The 16924-nt window shown below is 46.9% G+C and overlaps 1 protein-coding gene across 14 annotated transcripts; it reads right to left on the bottom strand.

Annotated features, from left to right (window-relative positions):
* Positions 1-1208: 1208 nt before the first annotated feature.
* On the bottom strand, positions 1209-15151 carry LOC134424954 (uncharacterized). 14 transcript variants are annotated; one of them, XR_010029536.1, is made up of 8 exons: positions 15137-15151; positions 14150-14249; positions 9858-9974; positions 9151-9281; positions 7695-7820; positions 5548-5716; positions 3902-4064; positions 1209-3741 (listed from the first exon to the last, which is right to left on the bottom strand). XR_010029536.1 is itself a non-coding variant. In XM_063169159.1 (8 exons), exons 1-6 carry the CDS (start codon positions 12946-12948, stop codon positions 5707-5709), a joined length of 708 nt encoding a protein of 235 aa, XP_063025229.1. In that variant the 5' UTR covers positions 12949-13146; the 3' UTR covers positions 1209-3741; positions 3863-4064; positions 5548-5706. The 14 variants fall into 14 exon arrangements, 4 of the variants coding, with proteins under 4 accessions (XP_063025229.1, XP_063025228.1, XP_063025230.1 ...); XR_010029532.1 differs by lacking the exons at positions 14150-14249; positions 15137-15151 and adding exons at positions 10576-10858; positions 12940-13136; XM_063169159.1 differs by lacking the exons at positions 14150-14249; positions 15137-15151 and adding exons at positions 10576-10890; positions 12940-13146 and having other exon boundaries at positions 3863-4064.
* Positions 15152-16924: the final 1773 nt, after the last annotated feature.

The following is a 16924-nucleotide window of genomic DNA, read 5'->3' as shown; positions in this document are numbered from 1 at the left end:
GGCTGAGGCCCGTGGGAGCGTGGGGCGGAGCTCGCAGGCGGCGGCGGCGGCGGCGGCGGCGGCGGCGGCGGCGGCGGCGGCGGCGGCGGCGGCGGCGGCGGCGGCGGCGGCGGCGGCGGCGGCGGCGGCGGCGGCGGCGGCGGCGGCGGCGGCGGCGGCGGCGGCGGCGGCGGCGGCGGCGGCGGCGGCGGCGGCGGCCGCGCTCGCCAAACCCCCGTCCCCTTCTCCGGCCTTCTCTCGTGCCCAGGTCCCGGCGAAAAGACTCCCGCAGAGCCCCTACCGGAGAGCCCCATCGGCACTCGGGGCAGGAGGCGGAGAGGAGTGTAGCCCGGGAGGGGTTCCGTGTCGTCTTTGCGACAGCAGGGCGGACTAGGGAGCGGCGGCGATTTGGTGAGGAGAGGGCTCGGGAGCGGGGAGGGCGTGCAGCGCCCGCTGCGGGCTCTGGGTGCCTCTTCTACCGCAGTGCTTCCGCTTCTGCGGGGACTTGGCCTGCCCCGACTGGCCGAGATCAGCACCCTGGCCAAAGTTAAGTGCCCGCGTCCCCCTGCCCGCCCTCCGCCTGCTGCGGGCCCGCTGCTCACCCTCGTCGTCGGATGTTATAGATGATAAAACAATATTGGCTTTCACATTCATAGATTAGCTTTTTGCATTACAAGTATTTTGATATGGTAAAACTTATACTTACTTTGAACTGCTTTGTATAGTGTAATATGCCAGTTTATGTATGCACTGTATATTTCATATGAATAGTAGCCTGATAAATATATCGTAGGCTTTAGCAAAATGTTGAAATAGAAACTAAAGTACTTCTATGTAACTAACTCAGAAAATGGTGTAAAGCAATTATTCTGTTTCTTATAACTGCAGACTGCCCCTACCAAGTGATAATAGTGACAAAAAGAGCTTAAGCATCCAGGAAGCATTTATCGACTCTTATCGGTATTATCAGGGAGTGTGAAGCAACAGGATAAAACTACAGGAAGAAATAAAATGTGTAGACCTCATTTACAGAACGTTCTGCAGACAAGTCAGAGGTTAAAACCAAACAAGAGAGTTCCTGGAACATCAAAAAGTCAAAGGAATGTTTGAATAATGTGTAAGTTAATGAATATGCATGTAACCTCAGCAATGTAACAGTATATAGTGAACATGTTTTTAAGCTACCTCTGTGCTCTTTGGCTGTGTGCTAAAAGCATCCCAGTGCTGGATTATTTTGTCCTTTTATCCTTTAATAAACTTTTAAAAATTTTAAAGAATGAACTCTGTTTATCACATCAGTGAAGCTTAAGCTGATCTGCATCCAGGTGTTTTGGGACCTGCTGGGGCAGGCCATCGAGGTTAGTGTGGGGCTACTGCAGTGGAGGCCAAGTATTTCAACACAATAGCATAATCAGCAACGTTAATTAATTTTGTGTTCTTCATGCAAGCCTCAGCCTTAAGAACTCTACCAGCCTCTAATAATACGCATAGTGTTACTAGTATTAATATTTAGGTAAGGATTGTTAGTGTTAACACTGGTACTAAGTATGTTAGCTGGTATTTACTGTGAAGCTCTGCTCTCCCACAGTATGACAAGGTCCTGAAGCTGTCCTCAGGTGCAGAGTTAGGTGAGCACTGCTGTCCTTACCACGATCCCCCGATGGAGCCATGCTCCAGAGACGGGCAGCAATGAATCTGCAGATGCCTTCCCAAGGTGACAGAGCTTGCCCTCCTTCCCATCTGCAGTCAGGGGATGCGAAGGCAACCATTGCTGTCCTCGGCTTCATCATCTCCAGTGCAGCCAAGCACAGTATAGACAATGAGTCTCTGTCAAGTGAGCTGCAGCAGCTGGGACTGCCCAAAGGCAGGGGAAGCCCTCAGGGTGGCACCATCAGCCAGACCTGCTGGGATGTTGCTTAGTTCCCAGCCCTGCCTTCTTCACACCCAGATGGAGGGCAGGCTGCCTGCTGTGCTGTCCTCCATCACCTCCCTTCTGTACCATCAGTCCCTGGGGGCTCCTCAGGTGCTTTGGTGAGGTTTGGCAGCTGCAGGTCTGGTGTGAGCAGAGGGATTCTTCTCTTGTCTCCCCTCATAAGCAAAGCATGCCAGCCAGCTGTGCTGTTTTACATGTCACTGACCCACAAAATTGCAGGAGACTGAGGACTCGTAACAGGTGCAAGACAGGTTCAAAAGGAACTTGGGACAAAACCTCTGCCTTTGTCAGTCCAAAGGGACAGCAGAGCTCACATCTGCTCACAATAATCCTCTGGAGAGCGGAGCAATGTTTGTATGGAAAGATGACTGGGGGTAAAATCAGTGGAAACCGAGTTACATTTGTATCCTAACAGGAGCTATAATGGGACAGAAATTTTAGGGTAAAATACAGGTGCTGTTCCCAGGATGGAGCTGGGTTGGCATGCTCCACAACGATTCCCCATACAACCATAAGGACCTGCTAAGGGGGGTGGAGTGGAATGGGGCACCACAACCAGGCTCTGCCAAAATCTTTGCAGGGGCAGCAACTCCATGTGTACTTTGAAGCTTATTAACTGCATAACAAGGGCTATTTGGCATATGTAGGAACACTTTCCAACCTAGCATCTGAAGACCAATTTAGAGGAGGCGCCTCTAAGTCGAAAGCCAGCCAGACCTTATGTTCTTAGCACCATTCATTTAGAAGAAATCCTGTTACATTTGCAAATTTAAGAGGTGACACCCCCATTCAGACCATGGCTCCTGGGTGCCAACAATAGCTCTTTTCAACAGCAAGGAAATCTGCATGCCCTAGTGTCTCAAGGTCACTTCACCTGAGAGTCCAGAGACCCTAATCCAGCCAGAGTCCTAGCTCCCAGAAAACTTCTGCTATAAGAAATCCTTCAAAGTGTGCAATTCTAGGAGTGGAAATCCTACAGGAAACACGAGGCTTCAGGCTCCAAATGGGATCTCTTTTCCACACAGTGGAAAACTCAGCAAGCCCTTCTGGCAAGACCAGTTCACAGGAGGCCTAGCTGGGTATGATAACAAGTAGACAGAGAGACATGGGAAATGGGGAATCTAGGCCCAAAGGAATGAGGAAGAGTTGATGGTATAGTTTAACCAGTAGATCGCTTGGCTTACAGAATTTCATGAAACATTAAGTACAAAAAAAGTCAAACAAGTATCAGACCTGCCTATTTTCTCACCATTGCATAAGAAAATCCTAAAAGCAGTATAAAGTCACTGCCTAAAACTGATCATAGGATGTAACAAAAAAACAATTTAGGTCATTTGCTAAACTCCAGCAGCCAAGCTGGCCCTACCAAATGTGTATGTTTATATATACAGCAAACAAAACCAAAACCCAAGTAATACCTATCAGAACTCTATTAAAGAAACCTATTGTAATTAATCCTACCTCAAATACAAACCAACCCATCCAGAAAGTTAGCTTCACTCCAAAAACAATTTACACAGAGTTAATAATACCAAGAAATAAAACAACACACCATATACCACCAATGAATATAATAGTGAAGAAAAAAACCCCACATTTTTTTCTTTTTTTTAATTTAAACTAACTTCCTTTATTAGCTAGAACAAAAGATTATGCCAGGACTGTAACAACAACTTCTTCTCCTTCTGAAATGTCCCTTCTCATTCCCAAATTCCTTACAACTTCTGAGTTTAAATCCAAGCAAAATTTGTGCACTTGTGCGTTCGATGCTCCCGTCAGATTCTCTGTTTCCCTCCACATCTTCTTACAATTTCAGTCTTCACGCTGTCCTGCCGTCATGAGTTTGACAGAAGAATTAGCACATGTTAACAGAGGATTTCCCTCCCTCCCTCCCTCTGGTTTCCTTAGCACATATCAGTCAATCCCAAACCTGCAATGATGCACACTCACCCCAAGGCTCACAGCAAGCATGCAGCAGCTCAGGCTTACTTGGCTCCAGGGCTCTGTGCCTCAGATAGCTGAGGAAACTTCTGATGAGCCTCTGTTCCAATAAATTGGAATGCAAACTCAGCTCCATCTCAGGGTCTTGGCGGGAGGCAGGAGAACATCTGGCTGAGCCACAAAAAATCCTTTCTTGGGCGGCTGCACTCTGCTGGAAAGGGGAAGCACATGCTAGTGAACAGCCGCTCAGAAACAATTCTTTTCTAATGTTACCTGCTCTACTTGACGGCTCACTAACACAAGTCTAATTTTATCATTGCAGGGAGAATTCTGTGGGAAAATGTCTGATGAGCAGCATCAAAGGCCTTGCTCCCTGCCACACAGCCTGCAACACCCTTGGGAGAGCAGAACAGTAAAATCACCAAACTCTCCTTTCCATGGGGAAGGGTAGAAGATTACTGTGGGAGGCATATAATGCTCCTATAAATGCACAGCCATTTGCTTTCAGAAGCCCAGAGTTAAGGATCTTCTCTAGGAAGCCAGACATGACATGATATTTCTAAGATTTTCTTCCTTATTGAAGGAAATGTATGTATATACACACTCTTATAAACGTATGTATGTTTTTGGGTTTTTTTTTCTTCTGAAGTTCCCAAGCTCCCAACTTTCTTCTGAAGTTCTGAAGAATGATTTCCCATCTTGAGTAATTTAGAAGAAATGGCCCCTGTGACTCTGGACAGAAGGGCTACCTGCATTTTTGATCATGACAGCTTTTGGGTTTACCCTGGAAGCAGGAGCAGCCAGAGCTGAGGCTCTGCAGAGGCTGACCCCGGCCAGCCCCTTCCTCACTTATCTGTGTGACAATGACTTCCAGGCAGAAGGATGCAAAGCAGGTTTTTGTCTTTTCTCTTGAATGCCAATAGGTAAAATATTTAGGCTTTGAAATAACTAATTACCCTCTCTTTGAACTATCCCAAGGACACTTTTAAAGAAAAGACAGAAGACTGCTGGTACATCCATATGGGATCAGGAGCAAAGCAGCAAGGATCCGAGGCCAGCGGCGTGGCCGGGCAGTGTCACGTCCCTGCCACCCTGTGACAAGGCACACAGCTGCAGAGCCCCAGAGCCTGCAGGCCCTGCAGCTGCCACACGGATGGACCTGGTTCCCTCCCCGGGTGCCCAGAGGGAAACCTGAGGGCAGGCGTCCACCCCGAGGGTGCACCCAGAGCCCCGGGCAGGGATGGAGTCGCTGGCTGCTCTCTGGGGACGAGACCCTCCCTGCAGGTGACACTGCCTTGTCCTCTCCCTCCCTGGGGGACAGGGACCTCCAGGGTCTATGACCAGCCTCCTTCTGTCAGCATCCAGGTGCTGTGTTAGAGCCAGAGGGGTCAAGGCTTTCCAGAACCATAGGACCCTTTAGGCTGGAAAAGCCTTCTAAGGTCATCGAGCCCAGCTGCTGCCCCAGCACTGCCAAGCCCCCACCCAAATCAGGTCCCTAAACACCACATCTTGCCATGCTTTAAATGTCTCCAGCAATGGGGACTGCCCTGGGCAGCCCGCTCCTACGCCTGACCACCCTTTCAGTGAACAAACTGGTCCTCAAAGCCAATCTAAGCCTTCCCTGCTGCAACTTGAGGCCATTTCCTTTTGTCACGTCACTTCTTACCGGAGAGATCTCGGCACTTAAACCTTACCTGCCCCTTCCCTAGGAGGTCTCTGGCTTGCCTGGATGAGAGGAGAAACACTCCCACCACAGGAACGGCAGCTCAGCAGGTCCCACACCGAGGCAGGGGAGCAGCTGTCCTCACCAGAGCTCCCGTGTCAGCTCTCAGAGATCGGCTCTGCTCAGTGCTTCAGAATTGGCTGTTTGGAGGAAGGGGAAAAAACAGGTTAGCCAAGATTTTTATCCAGACTTATCTGATGTCTTTGCCTGCTTTGCCTCTTCCTGACTTCCTCCTGCTAAGAAAACAGCTGCCTTTGGACTTCTAGGGGGAACTGTCACGTAATGCTCAAAAAGAAACTACAGAAATGTGTCTCATTTTTAAAGACTCAGCAGAGAAGACAGATAACTGCAGCTTCTCCATCCCCACTGCCTGCAGAGCTGCCAGGCACCAGGCCAGCTCTGCTGCTGCTTCAAGTTGTTCCCAACTCTGCTGCAAGAACTGAAGGCTGCTTTGGCGTGCCATTGCTCCGCTTCTCCCAAAAAAGATCTTTCAGTGCTGTTACCCCTCCACGGGAAGGGCCTTTCTGTCTCACACACTCGGTGACACGAGGCTGCACGAAGCTGCAGCAGCCTCTGCTCCGGGTGGGAAGGGCTTTCTTCCTCCTCTGGCACCTGGCTGGCACAGGTTGCTCACAGATGCTGGGGCTGCCCCATCCCTGGAAGTGTTTGAGGCCCATTGGTGCTCTGGGATCAGGCTCACAGCAACCTGGTCCATGGAACCATGTCCCTGCCCACGGCAGCAGGCTTGGAATCAGGTGATCTTCAGAGCCCCTTCCAACCTGAATTATTCCATGATTCTATGAACTCAAAAAACTCGGGGAAGAAATCTGTAAAGGTCACTAAATACATAAAAGCATATCCCCATCAGCATAATTTTGAATGAAAAGTATATCTACAAACAGGGAGAAATATTCTATGTATTTGCTGCTGCTACCTTTCAGGTGTAATTTTAGCTATCGCTTCACGTTTTTAAATATTCTCTTTTGAAATAATAAGCAGTGTTCAAATTTTAGCATTTTTACACTATTGCAGAAGCAAAAATCGCTGACAGTCAGGCCGTGTCATTCTTTATGGAGCAGAGCCATCGTGACAGAATTTTTACAGGACGTCACTCCACAGAGAGCACCAAATTCCATATCAGTTGGCAGCTCTGTTCCTCCACATCAGAAAGCTAAACTAGGACAAGACAGCCTCGGGCTTCATGAAGGGCAAGGCAATAAGAGACGCGCCTTAATAATATCATTACAATTTCCACAGATCTGTCAACTGATCTGTGACAGCACAGCACCCTGGCCGAGAGGAAGGTGAGCCTGCCCAGGACAGGGGTGGAACTAGGTCGTTTTCAGGATCTCTTCCACCCCAAACCATTCTGTGGTGTGATGAAACAGGAGAGTTGTAAGGGAGAAGAAGGATGAATTCCTTTGGAAGGATAATTGTTTGCCTCTCTAGTAGCAGGTTTTGCTGGCAGGATTGTTTTGCTCTTGCACTGACTGACCTTGGCTGAAGGTGCTTCACCCTGCAGAGAGCGCTAACAGCCTGCTGCACACGCTGTTCTTGGGCAGACTGCACGGAGCTCGAGGGCAAAGAGCCCCCAGCAGTTCCGTGACAGGAGCAGATGCTCCTCCCCACGTTTGGAAATATCCATTAGGGATTTTTCCAGGGGACGGCAACAGCAGACCGGTGTGTACTGCAAGGGCAGACTCTGCAGGCTGCCTGAAACCTGGCTGGGCTCCAATCAAAGCACCTCTTCAGTCTGCTTCTCCCGCTCCTGGTATTGAGCCTAGCTGGCACCCCAGCGCACGGTTACTGGAATACAGAATAAATCAGTGCTGCAGTGAACTGCACTACAAGCTCTGCAGCTCTCGCTGTGTGTGCAGGGCTTAAAACACACCTGGTGCATTTGAAACAGATGAAAATTATGGCTCCCCCTGAATAAACATGATTTCTCTCCTAGATATCATAAATACTTATAAATAAATACTTATCATAAATACTTATACATAAATACTTATTTTGAAAAATAATACTTCAAGGGGTGATCAGAATGGGAGCACAGACAAACGCAAAGAATAAAAACTACAGCGTTTGATGCTTTATCAAATGGTGTGTCTGCCCTACCGTGTCGGGAAGCTGGACTGCTGGACCCAACTTTGCAGCACATTCTTGTCATTGCTTCTGAGCCACCTTCCGCAGCTGCTCTCGTGGCATTTGCCGTGCCGTTTGCAAATTACAATACGAGCGAACCTGGAAGACAAAGCACAAGATAAATTTACAGCTGGACAGTAAAATCTTTTTCTCCAAAATGCAATCAATGTACAGCTTTCCCCGTAAGCTGAAGTACAGGCCAAATTCATGGAATCATTTGGGTCAGAAAAGCCCTTCAGGCAGTGAAAACGAGCATTTAGGTGTGGTGTGAAGCTTGGGGAGCCCTGAAGAGGCCGTAAAAGTCAACTGATATTCTTTGGAAATTACAAATAAAAAAATGGGAGGAATGAATTTACAATGAATCCAGTGCAGAAATGCCACAAGGGACAGCTTGTAGGGGAGATGCCTGAAAGCCAAAGCTGTGCTTCAGTGGCATCTGAGGTGGCAATTTTGCAGAGTGCCTGTACACAAGTTTCTTTTCACTGTGAGCAGCGGCTCAGAAGACCTGGCTGTAAAAAACACAGGTTACTGTCCCCAAGCACATGCCAGTGGTCTGGAAAAGGGTGACACTGGTTGACATGACTGTTGTGTTTGCTAAAGGGGAGAGCTCCTCAGTCCTCCTCACTTCACTGATGCTCCCAGTTGTGGTGCAGGTGAATGGCACCACTGGGCTGTGCTTCACCTCCCTGGGTATATTCTGTGCAGGGAACTGCAATGCCATTGCAACTTTTCTGCTCTCGCATCATTCTTCCAGAAAAAAACAGTACCTTGAAGGGGAAAGTGCCCTGTCCCTGTCCCACTTCCTTTGTCACTTGTGGTAACCCGCAGCACATTCCCTGCACATGTTATCTGAATGTTAACTCTGTTCACAAGTGCTGTGAATAAACCCAAATCCAACTGAGAAAGTTCCTCTTTGCTCACATTTCAATACAAGGCTGGAACTATCACCTTGCAAAGAACTTTCCTCTACCAGTGCTAGATGCAAAACTAAAAAGCCAACCTAGGAATGCCTGCCACACTCCAGCACACAAAGCTGCTGCTGTTTCTGATGCTTTTAATGGCTTAGGCTGAGGGCTTTTCTGTTCTTCCTTTGCTCTGCTAATGGGAAGGACTTTGAGACCTCTTTGAACTAGCTACAGATACGGAAGATTGAGTAAACAAGTATTCTTCAGCCCATTTCTCTTAAGAGTTTGTCCTGACAGATATCTTCTCCCTCCTGAGGGTTAGATTATAGCTTGTTTTTCCCTTTTTTCCCCCTTTAGCCCCTGAAGCATTTCGCACCCTGCTGGGCAAATGCCCAGAAGTAATCAGACTGCCTGAACACGGGAAACGCAGACAAAAGAAAAGGCTGGAAGTTACTGTTCTTCTCCCAGCTGGCACTGCCAACTCCTGAGGGCTCAGCCACGACAGCCCACGTTTCTGAGAGTACCTGTACGCTCTGGGTGTGTGCAGCCCTTGGGTCCTGCGGCAGCCTGGAGCTGCAGGCTCGCATATCCACCCCGAGCTCCTGGAACCTCCAGGACAAAGCCACCTCTCCCTGCTGCTCCCGTGTTGCTCTGCCTGTGGAGCAGGGAGGGAAGGCACACAGGTTAGCACAGTGGCAGTGCACGAGCTGCCAGGCGTCACCCATCTGACCTGCACCAAAGAGAAAAATCTTAATTTTCAAAACTTCCCATCATGCCACACAAAACACTGAAGCCTTCCAAATCTGGAAGGGATAGCCTGGCATGATGCCCCCCCAGGTCATATCTTACATAAAGAGTTCTTTTTCTCCTGCACAAGGCTCCATATCCTACTTTGACAGATATACAAATATCTATAGAAACTACAGACATTCAATAAGCGATCTTAAATCATAACAGCCAGGCCTCTGTATGGCCGCGCTTAACTCCTGCTGAGCTCAGGCCATCTCCCCATTCCTCAGGCATCAGAAAGCACTGAAACTCCCGTGTTTTCCTGGGGGCTGCCTGCTTGCAGCTGCCCTCCTCTCACCAACGGGGCCACCTGCCAGGCTCCCCGGTGCACAGGGCACAGCAGCCTCCAAGGGGAGTATTCGTCTGTTTGAGAGGTGATTAAAAGCCTGGGGAAAAAAAAAGCTCAGCGATACTGTGGCTCTGAAGGTGCAAGAATCATTACCCTGGAGATGTGCAGGTCACCTGGTTCATGCTGGGCATGCTCTCTGCTCACTTCACCTGAGCGTTCAGCTGGAGAGATCCATTTCCACGCGCTGGGCTGGGTCCATCTCCTTCCCTGCTGTGAGAAGGTGTTCGGGGGGATGCCACTGCCTGCTCAGCAGAGGCTCCACACACTCTGCCAGCAGCAGGGGCAGCCTTTGAGGCCACACCAGCCTGGCGGAGAGTCACTGAGCCATTATGACAGCCACTGATGAATCCTCAACCTGAACCCCAAATTTCACCAGAGCAGTTCTTCCCCAATTTGCTGCTAACAGCTGTACACTGCAGCTCCTCTGCTGTTTCCCAGCTACAGATGCGTGCCAGCACAGGAATATCAGTGTATTTTTTTCCTCCACATCTGTCTGATAACGTTGGCTGTAACGCTGGCATTGTCACGACTATTAAGTCATCCATGCTAAAATGAAATAAACCCCCCACTTTGAAGCACTGAATTCTCTACCAAAGCAAGTGTCTTACTGCTGTCTGCTTGGCCATACTGGGCAGCTTATTTTCATTCGGACAAATGAAATGAGCTTTTCCAGTACAAAACCCCTCTCCAGCAGCACAGGACGTACCACGACCAAGAGAAGCGCCCCCGCCAATGCCCGTCACCGGCCCCCCAGAACCCGCCCGCCCGCGGCGCCGCTGAGCCCACAGCCCCTGGGCTCGGCACTGCGTACCTCACGGACAATCCCGCCGCTGCGGCCTCGGGGTGCCCAACAGCCGGTCCGGGGCACGGGCCGCGCGGCTCCTTTCTCCCGCCCTTGGTGCCGCCATCTCGGGACGCCCGAGCGCGTCCCGGCCGAGCCGCTGCCAAGGTCGCGATCGCGCCTGCGCCGCGGCAGAGACGCGTAATGGCCGCCGCCCCTCGGCTGCCTGTGCGGGGGGGCTGCGCTGCTGCCGCGCTCTGGGGCGGGCGGGGAAGGCGGGCAGAAGACCAGCTGCGATGCCCTCAAAAATCCTCTAAAATAAATGCCAAACACCTGCCTCTTACCCTACAAGAACCAAAGAAGCCCCCTTCCTTTAAAACCATCTTGAAATATATTTTATATTTCTATTTTTTATATTTACATCCACATGCATATTTATACCGGACACTGATGTGTTAAGTAATTGATATAGTACATTACGTCTATTCCTATTATTGATATTTATTTATCTGTTGTGTTTTCATATATATCTTTATATATTGATTGCATATTTCTATACTTAGATTAATATTTCTATACCAGTTCCATTATTCCAAATAAAAACCCCATCAGTAAACAAATGAACATAAAAAAGCCCTTTCTTTTAAGCGACATTGAAATAGTATAATTTATACTTTGTATAATTATATTCAGATTAATATTTATTGTCTCTTTTGACGCAATAATGATAATATATAATATAAATAAAATTCCAGAAGTTTATTTAAATGCTTATTTAAATTCCTTGTCATATCTACTCCTACAACAAATTTTTTCCTCTATTTTTAAATTTTACATATCTAGATGTATTTATGACATATTACTATACTTAGATTACCACCTTTATATTGTTTGTATTTGTAATTTTTAAAGTCAAAACCCTGCCTATTGGCAAATAAAAAACCCGCTTTATTTAACTGTTTTTAAAAATATATATATATTTATAATTTTGATATGTATGTTTATCATTTGTTAAATATTATAACATATTGATGTACTGTATTTAGAAATACTTTATACATATTTCCTATATTATGTTATAATACTTTATATACAGTATTACTTGCATTATGTATTATATCAATTTTTATTTTTCCATATTTATGAATATTTTCTATTTCTAGATATGTCTGCATATATTTGTCATACATTTCTATATTTATTTTTTGATTGGGGTTTCTATTTCTAATATCTATTTTTACACATCTATAAACATATATAATATCCTGTATTAAAATTATATCTTATTGTAATATATAGTGATATATGTTACATGGATTTTTATTAACATATTCGATTTGATTTACATTTTAGGATTTTTATTCTCACTTCAATACATATATTTGTTTTGTTTAATTAGCGTTACACTTAAATTTTACATTTAAAATCCAATTCCTAAATAAAATGACAAACAGCATTGAATTCCCACCAATATCTTCCAAAAACATCAAGATACCTCCAACAGCCAAGCAACAGCCAGCGAAAAAAACACACAACGCTCTTTTCGATAACAATTCTCATCAGGTCAGAAAAATGGAACAAAAATAAAAGGAAACCCTATTGAAACACACACAGCAAATCACAGAAACTACTGAAAAAAATGAAACCAGCCTAATAAACTCCAAACAGTGCCACTGATCCTGAATGTTACTAAAAAAAATAAACAAAATTCTACCTCTACACTAACTCAAAGAATAAACAATTCTTTGTTTAAAAATAACTTTAAAAACCGAACTAATTAACGAAATGGGGAAAAAAAAATTTCAACCCCTAAAAACCAAGAAAACAACTACCCAAATAAATACTTAAAAAGACCCACCATGTAAATACCCATATTCCCAAAACTAAATCTGAAAAACAACAACCAAATACATCAAAGGACACACATACAAAAAAAAAAAGCCCCAAAACCAAATAAACTTAAATTTACAACAAAAAAATTATTCCCAACTGAATAAACCCATAGTGCCTCAAGCTATCAAAATAAAAATACCACCTAGAAACAAACACAAAGACTAAAGACAAACGTAACCATAAACAATGTTCCCCAAATTACCCGTAACCATAAAACATACACTACAACCAAACAAACCAAATAAATAAAAGCTCTGGAAAACGATAAACTCACATGCAATTATCGAGATTAAAAACCCGCTGCTATGAACGACACGACGCTACCTCAAGCTCTCCAAAACAAACACTACACACTCACGCTAATAAAAGCCACCGCAACAGAATTAAAATGCGAACCGCTGCTTCACGCTACAACCCGTAAAAACCATTGCGCGCCCTTCTAAACATAATACCCCGGAAAAAAAATATATATCCGACTACAAAACTCAATCCGAAACGAACCTTTATCATCCCTACCGGCACCGAGAACCGTACCACTCAGGAAGAACACCATATCCCTTAGCGTACACCCGCTGCAAACCGAACACAGCGATGCAATCAACGCCTCCAAAGCGCCTCCGAACCACGGCACCGCCGAACTTTGAGCGGCCGAACCCCGCGCTCGCTGCCGGCACGGGACGGAGCGCGGCTCCCGGCAGGAAAGCGGCTCCTGCGGCGGCTGCTCCGGCACGCGGGGCCGGCGCCGCCCCGGGGAGCCCCGCCCGCTGCCCCTGCCCGGCGGGGCCGGCACCGGGCCCGGGGCTACCGGCGGCGCCCGAGCCCCGCGCCCGGAGCGGACGGAGCGGCCGGCACCGCCCGGGCCGGCGCAGCAGCGCCCGCGCCGCCTCTGCCGCCCTTGGCCGGCCCGGCCCGGCTCCGCTCGGCTCCGCACGGCTCGCACCGGCGCGGCTCCGCCCCTGCCGCCCTTGGCCGGCCCGGCCGCGCCGAATCCCCCATGCACCCCGGCAGCTGCCCGGGCCGTGCCAGCAGCGCTCCCGAGCGGGAACGTTCCGGGCCGGGCCGCGGGCACGAGGAGCGCCCTCCAATGCAGCGGCACAGCCCCATTGCAGCCCTGCAAAGGCTGCCGGAGCTGCGGCTTCCCGCAAGCCAACCCCGAAACTGACGCCGCAGGCGGGCTCACCTCACTTCAACAAGGGCAAAGAAATGCGTTCTCCCCTAAAATTTCACCCCCTACGACAGCAGAAAAGAAGGGGCGCTCCCCAAATGAAAGCCTTCGACTGATGGGAAAGGGGGCTTTCGACTTCCATTCAAACCCTTGAAAAGGAAGGACACCAGGGCTGCCCCCTCCATTTAAACCCGAGGGTGATGAAAATGGGGTGGCTGCCTTCAAATCAAACCCATAATACCACAAGAATACTTTTCCCATTCCCCTTAGAATAGAACGCAGGGATTCCCTGTGACATCCGGGATACTTCTAACAGCCTGGAAAAGGCAGCTTTTCCTGCAATCAACACCCTTAAAACCACAAGTCAAGAGGGATCCCCTCAGGTCAAACGCAGACAATAAAAGAAGAGGAGCTGCTTCCTTCTCCTTAATCCCTTTTGTCCTCACAAGCTCCATTTTTGTTCCTGGGGAACCAGGGAGGGACTGGCAAGATGAAATTGCAAAGGGGAAGGACAAAAGTCCCCGCTCCAAACCCACACAGGCTCACCTGTTCGGCTGCTGCTCCCCGGCACAAAGATTCGTCCCTCGGCACCTCCTTTAAGCGATGCTCCACGTATCCAAGCGCGGCTCCAGGTGTCCCCCCGACCCTGTGAGAAGCTCTCGCAGTCCGTCCATGAGACAGCGCCGGGAGCGCCCCATAAACCCCTCCACTCAGCAGCTCCATGCAAAAGGGAGCTGAGGCAAAGCCTCCCCCTAAAACAGCCTCGCCCCGGCAGGAGCCGGCCCCTCATCATCCTCACACTCACACCTGGGCTGCTCCGAGCCCCCATCTTCCTAACAGCTCATACCTGGGCTGCTCCGAGCCCCCATCATATATTTTTCATATTTATATTCGCATTTATATTTAGAATTTATATTACTGTATAATAAAAATTATATTATATATTGCATCTCTTCATGTTACTTACATAGATTTCTATTTCTATTTCGATTCATAGTTTGGTATTATATCTTTATATCTCTATATATTTATTATATATTTCTGTATGTCGATTTACATTTCTATAGTACTTATATTATTTAAAATAAAACCCCTGCCTCTAACGAAATAAAAAGCAAAGACACCCCTTTATTTAAAACACATTTAAAATTTTAAAAATAAATTTGTTTGTCGTAATTCTATTCACATCTATATTTGTAATTTTCATTTGTTGTATTTATAGATATTATATATATTGCAGAGTATACCTTTTTATATAATAATAGATATATTCTTTTGACACAATAGATTTCTTTTACTGATATTTATATGTATTAAATATTTATTGATATCGACATATATATGGTATATTTGGATTTCTAGTTTTATATTTTTTATGAAATCTCCAGCCTATACCCCAATAAAAGCCAAGCAATCCCCAATTTATTTAAACTATATTTAAATATAAATCCTGTCACGGCTGCATTGCACAGCACTGCCCCAAGTTAATCTGACACTTGCTCATCTCCTGGACCTGAAACTGAACCCGCTCACCTTGATCGCACCTGGCAGAACCATTTTCGTACCTTTTTCTGGCATGTCTTGTTTTTGTTTTGTTTTTTTTTGTCTTGAGTTTTTGTGGCCTTTATTGCCTCTCTTTCTTGCCTTGTTTCTTGGGGCTTTTACTCCCTTTTTCCTTGATTTTTTTCTGGCACTTCTTGGGGTTTTTTCTTCGTTTCTTCTTGCCCATTTTTGTGTTTTTTCTGGTTTTTCCTTGCCCCCTTGGGGTTTTTTTTTTTCTGTTTTTTTTTTTTTTCTGGGTTTTTCTTTGCCTTTTTTTTTTTTTCCCCTGGATTTTTCTTCCCCATCTTGGTTTTTTGTTGCGATTTTATTTCTTGCCCATCTTGGGGTTTTTCCCTGGTCTGTTTTCAGGGATTTTTCTTGCCCATCTTGGGTTCTTTTCTGTTTTGTTTTTTTTTTCCTGGGTTTTCCTTGGGGGATTTTCCGTTTTTTTTTTTTTTTTTTCTGGGATTTTTCTCACTCATCTTGGGGTTCTATTCTGGGCTTTTTCCTACCCATCCTGGGATTTTCTTCTGCGTTTTTTTCTTGCCCATCTTGTTGTTGTTGTTGTTTGGGTTTTTTTGTTTGTTTGGTTTTGGGTTTGGGTTTTTTTTTCTTGTTTTTTTTTTTTTTCTGTGGTATTTCTGGGATTTTTCTTGCCCATCTTGGGGTTTTTTTCGGGGGAGGGCGGTTTTCTCGCCCATCTCGAGGTTTTTTTCTGTGGGTTTGGTTTTTGTTGGTTTTTTTTTCTTTTCTTTTTCTTTTTTTTCCCCCTAGGTTACTCCTTGCCCTCCTGGTTTTTGGGTTTTTTTGTCTGTCTTCCTTCCTTCCTTCCTGTCCTTCCTTCTTTCTTCCTTTCATTTCCTTTCCTTATTTTCTTTTTTTCTTCCTTTCTTTCTTTCTTTCCCTGTATTTCTGATCTTGGTTTTCCTTTCTAGCTTTAGAATAAAAAAGCAGCAGTAGTAACTTTCAGGCTACCTGGGATTAAAAAAAACTCCAAAACGAAAATGATTTAAAGAAAACTATTTATTCCCTGGAAGCCTGAAATTTTCTACTGCTGCACGTGACATAGAGCTTTTATTCCTTCTTATAGATAGTTGATATTCTATACTTACTTTATACAGCGCTCCCTGCCATCTACACCGGCGCACTGCAGGCACAGCGCCACCTGCCGTCTGCAGAGGCGCACTGCAGGCACAGCACTGTGGCATCGTTCGGTTCTGTTTAATGAAACTCGGCTTGGTTCAGGTCTTGGTCTAAACTCGTTTAAGTTCGGCTCTTCGGCCGAACTCGGCACAGTTCGGCTAAATTCGGTCATATTCGGCACATTGTCTAAATGCGGCTCAAGTAGGCTACACTCAGCTATCGGTTCCAGTCGGCTATCATCGGCTCTTCGGTGAAACTCGGCTGTTTTCTGCCACACTCGGCTCCTCGGCTCTCTGGAACAATTCGGACAGTCGCGCTTTACGGCACCTTTTACGACAGTCGCGCTTTACGGCACCTTTTACGACAGTCGTGCTTTACGGCCGTATTTACGACAGTCGCGCTTTACGACACCTTTTACGACAGTCGCGCTTTACGGCAATCTTTACGACAGTCGCGCTTTACGGCACCTTTTACGACAGTCGCGCTTTACGGCCGTATTTACCACAGTCGCGCTTTACGGCACCTTTTACGACAGTCGCGCTTTACGGCAGTCGCGCTTTACGGCACCTTTTACGACAGTCGCGCTTTACGGCCGTATTTACGACAGTCGCGCTTTACGGCAGTCGCGCTTTACGG

This window comes from Melospiza melodia, chromosome 14, assembly GCF_035770615.1.
Source record: "Melospiza melodia melodia isolate bMelMel2 chromosome 14, bMelMel2.pri, whole genome shotgun sequence".
NCBI classification, from domain to species: domain Eukaryota; kingdom Metazoa; phylum Chordata; class Aves; order Passeriformes; family Passerellidae; genus Melospiza; species Melospiza melodia.
Note: the sequence above shows the minus strand (reverse complement) of the source record. Positions and strands in the feature narration are given on the sequence as shown.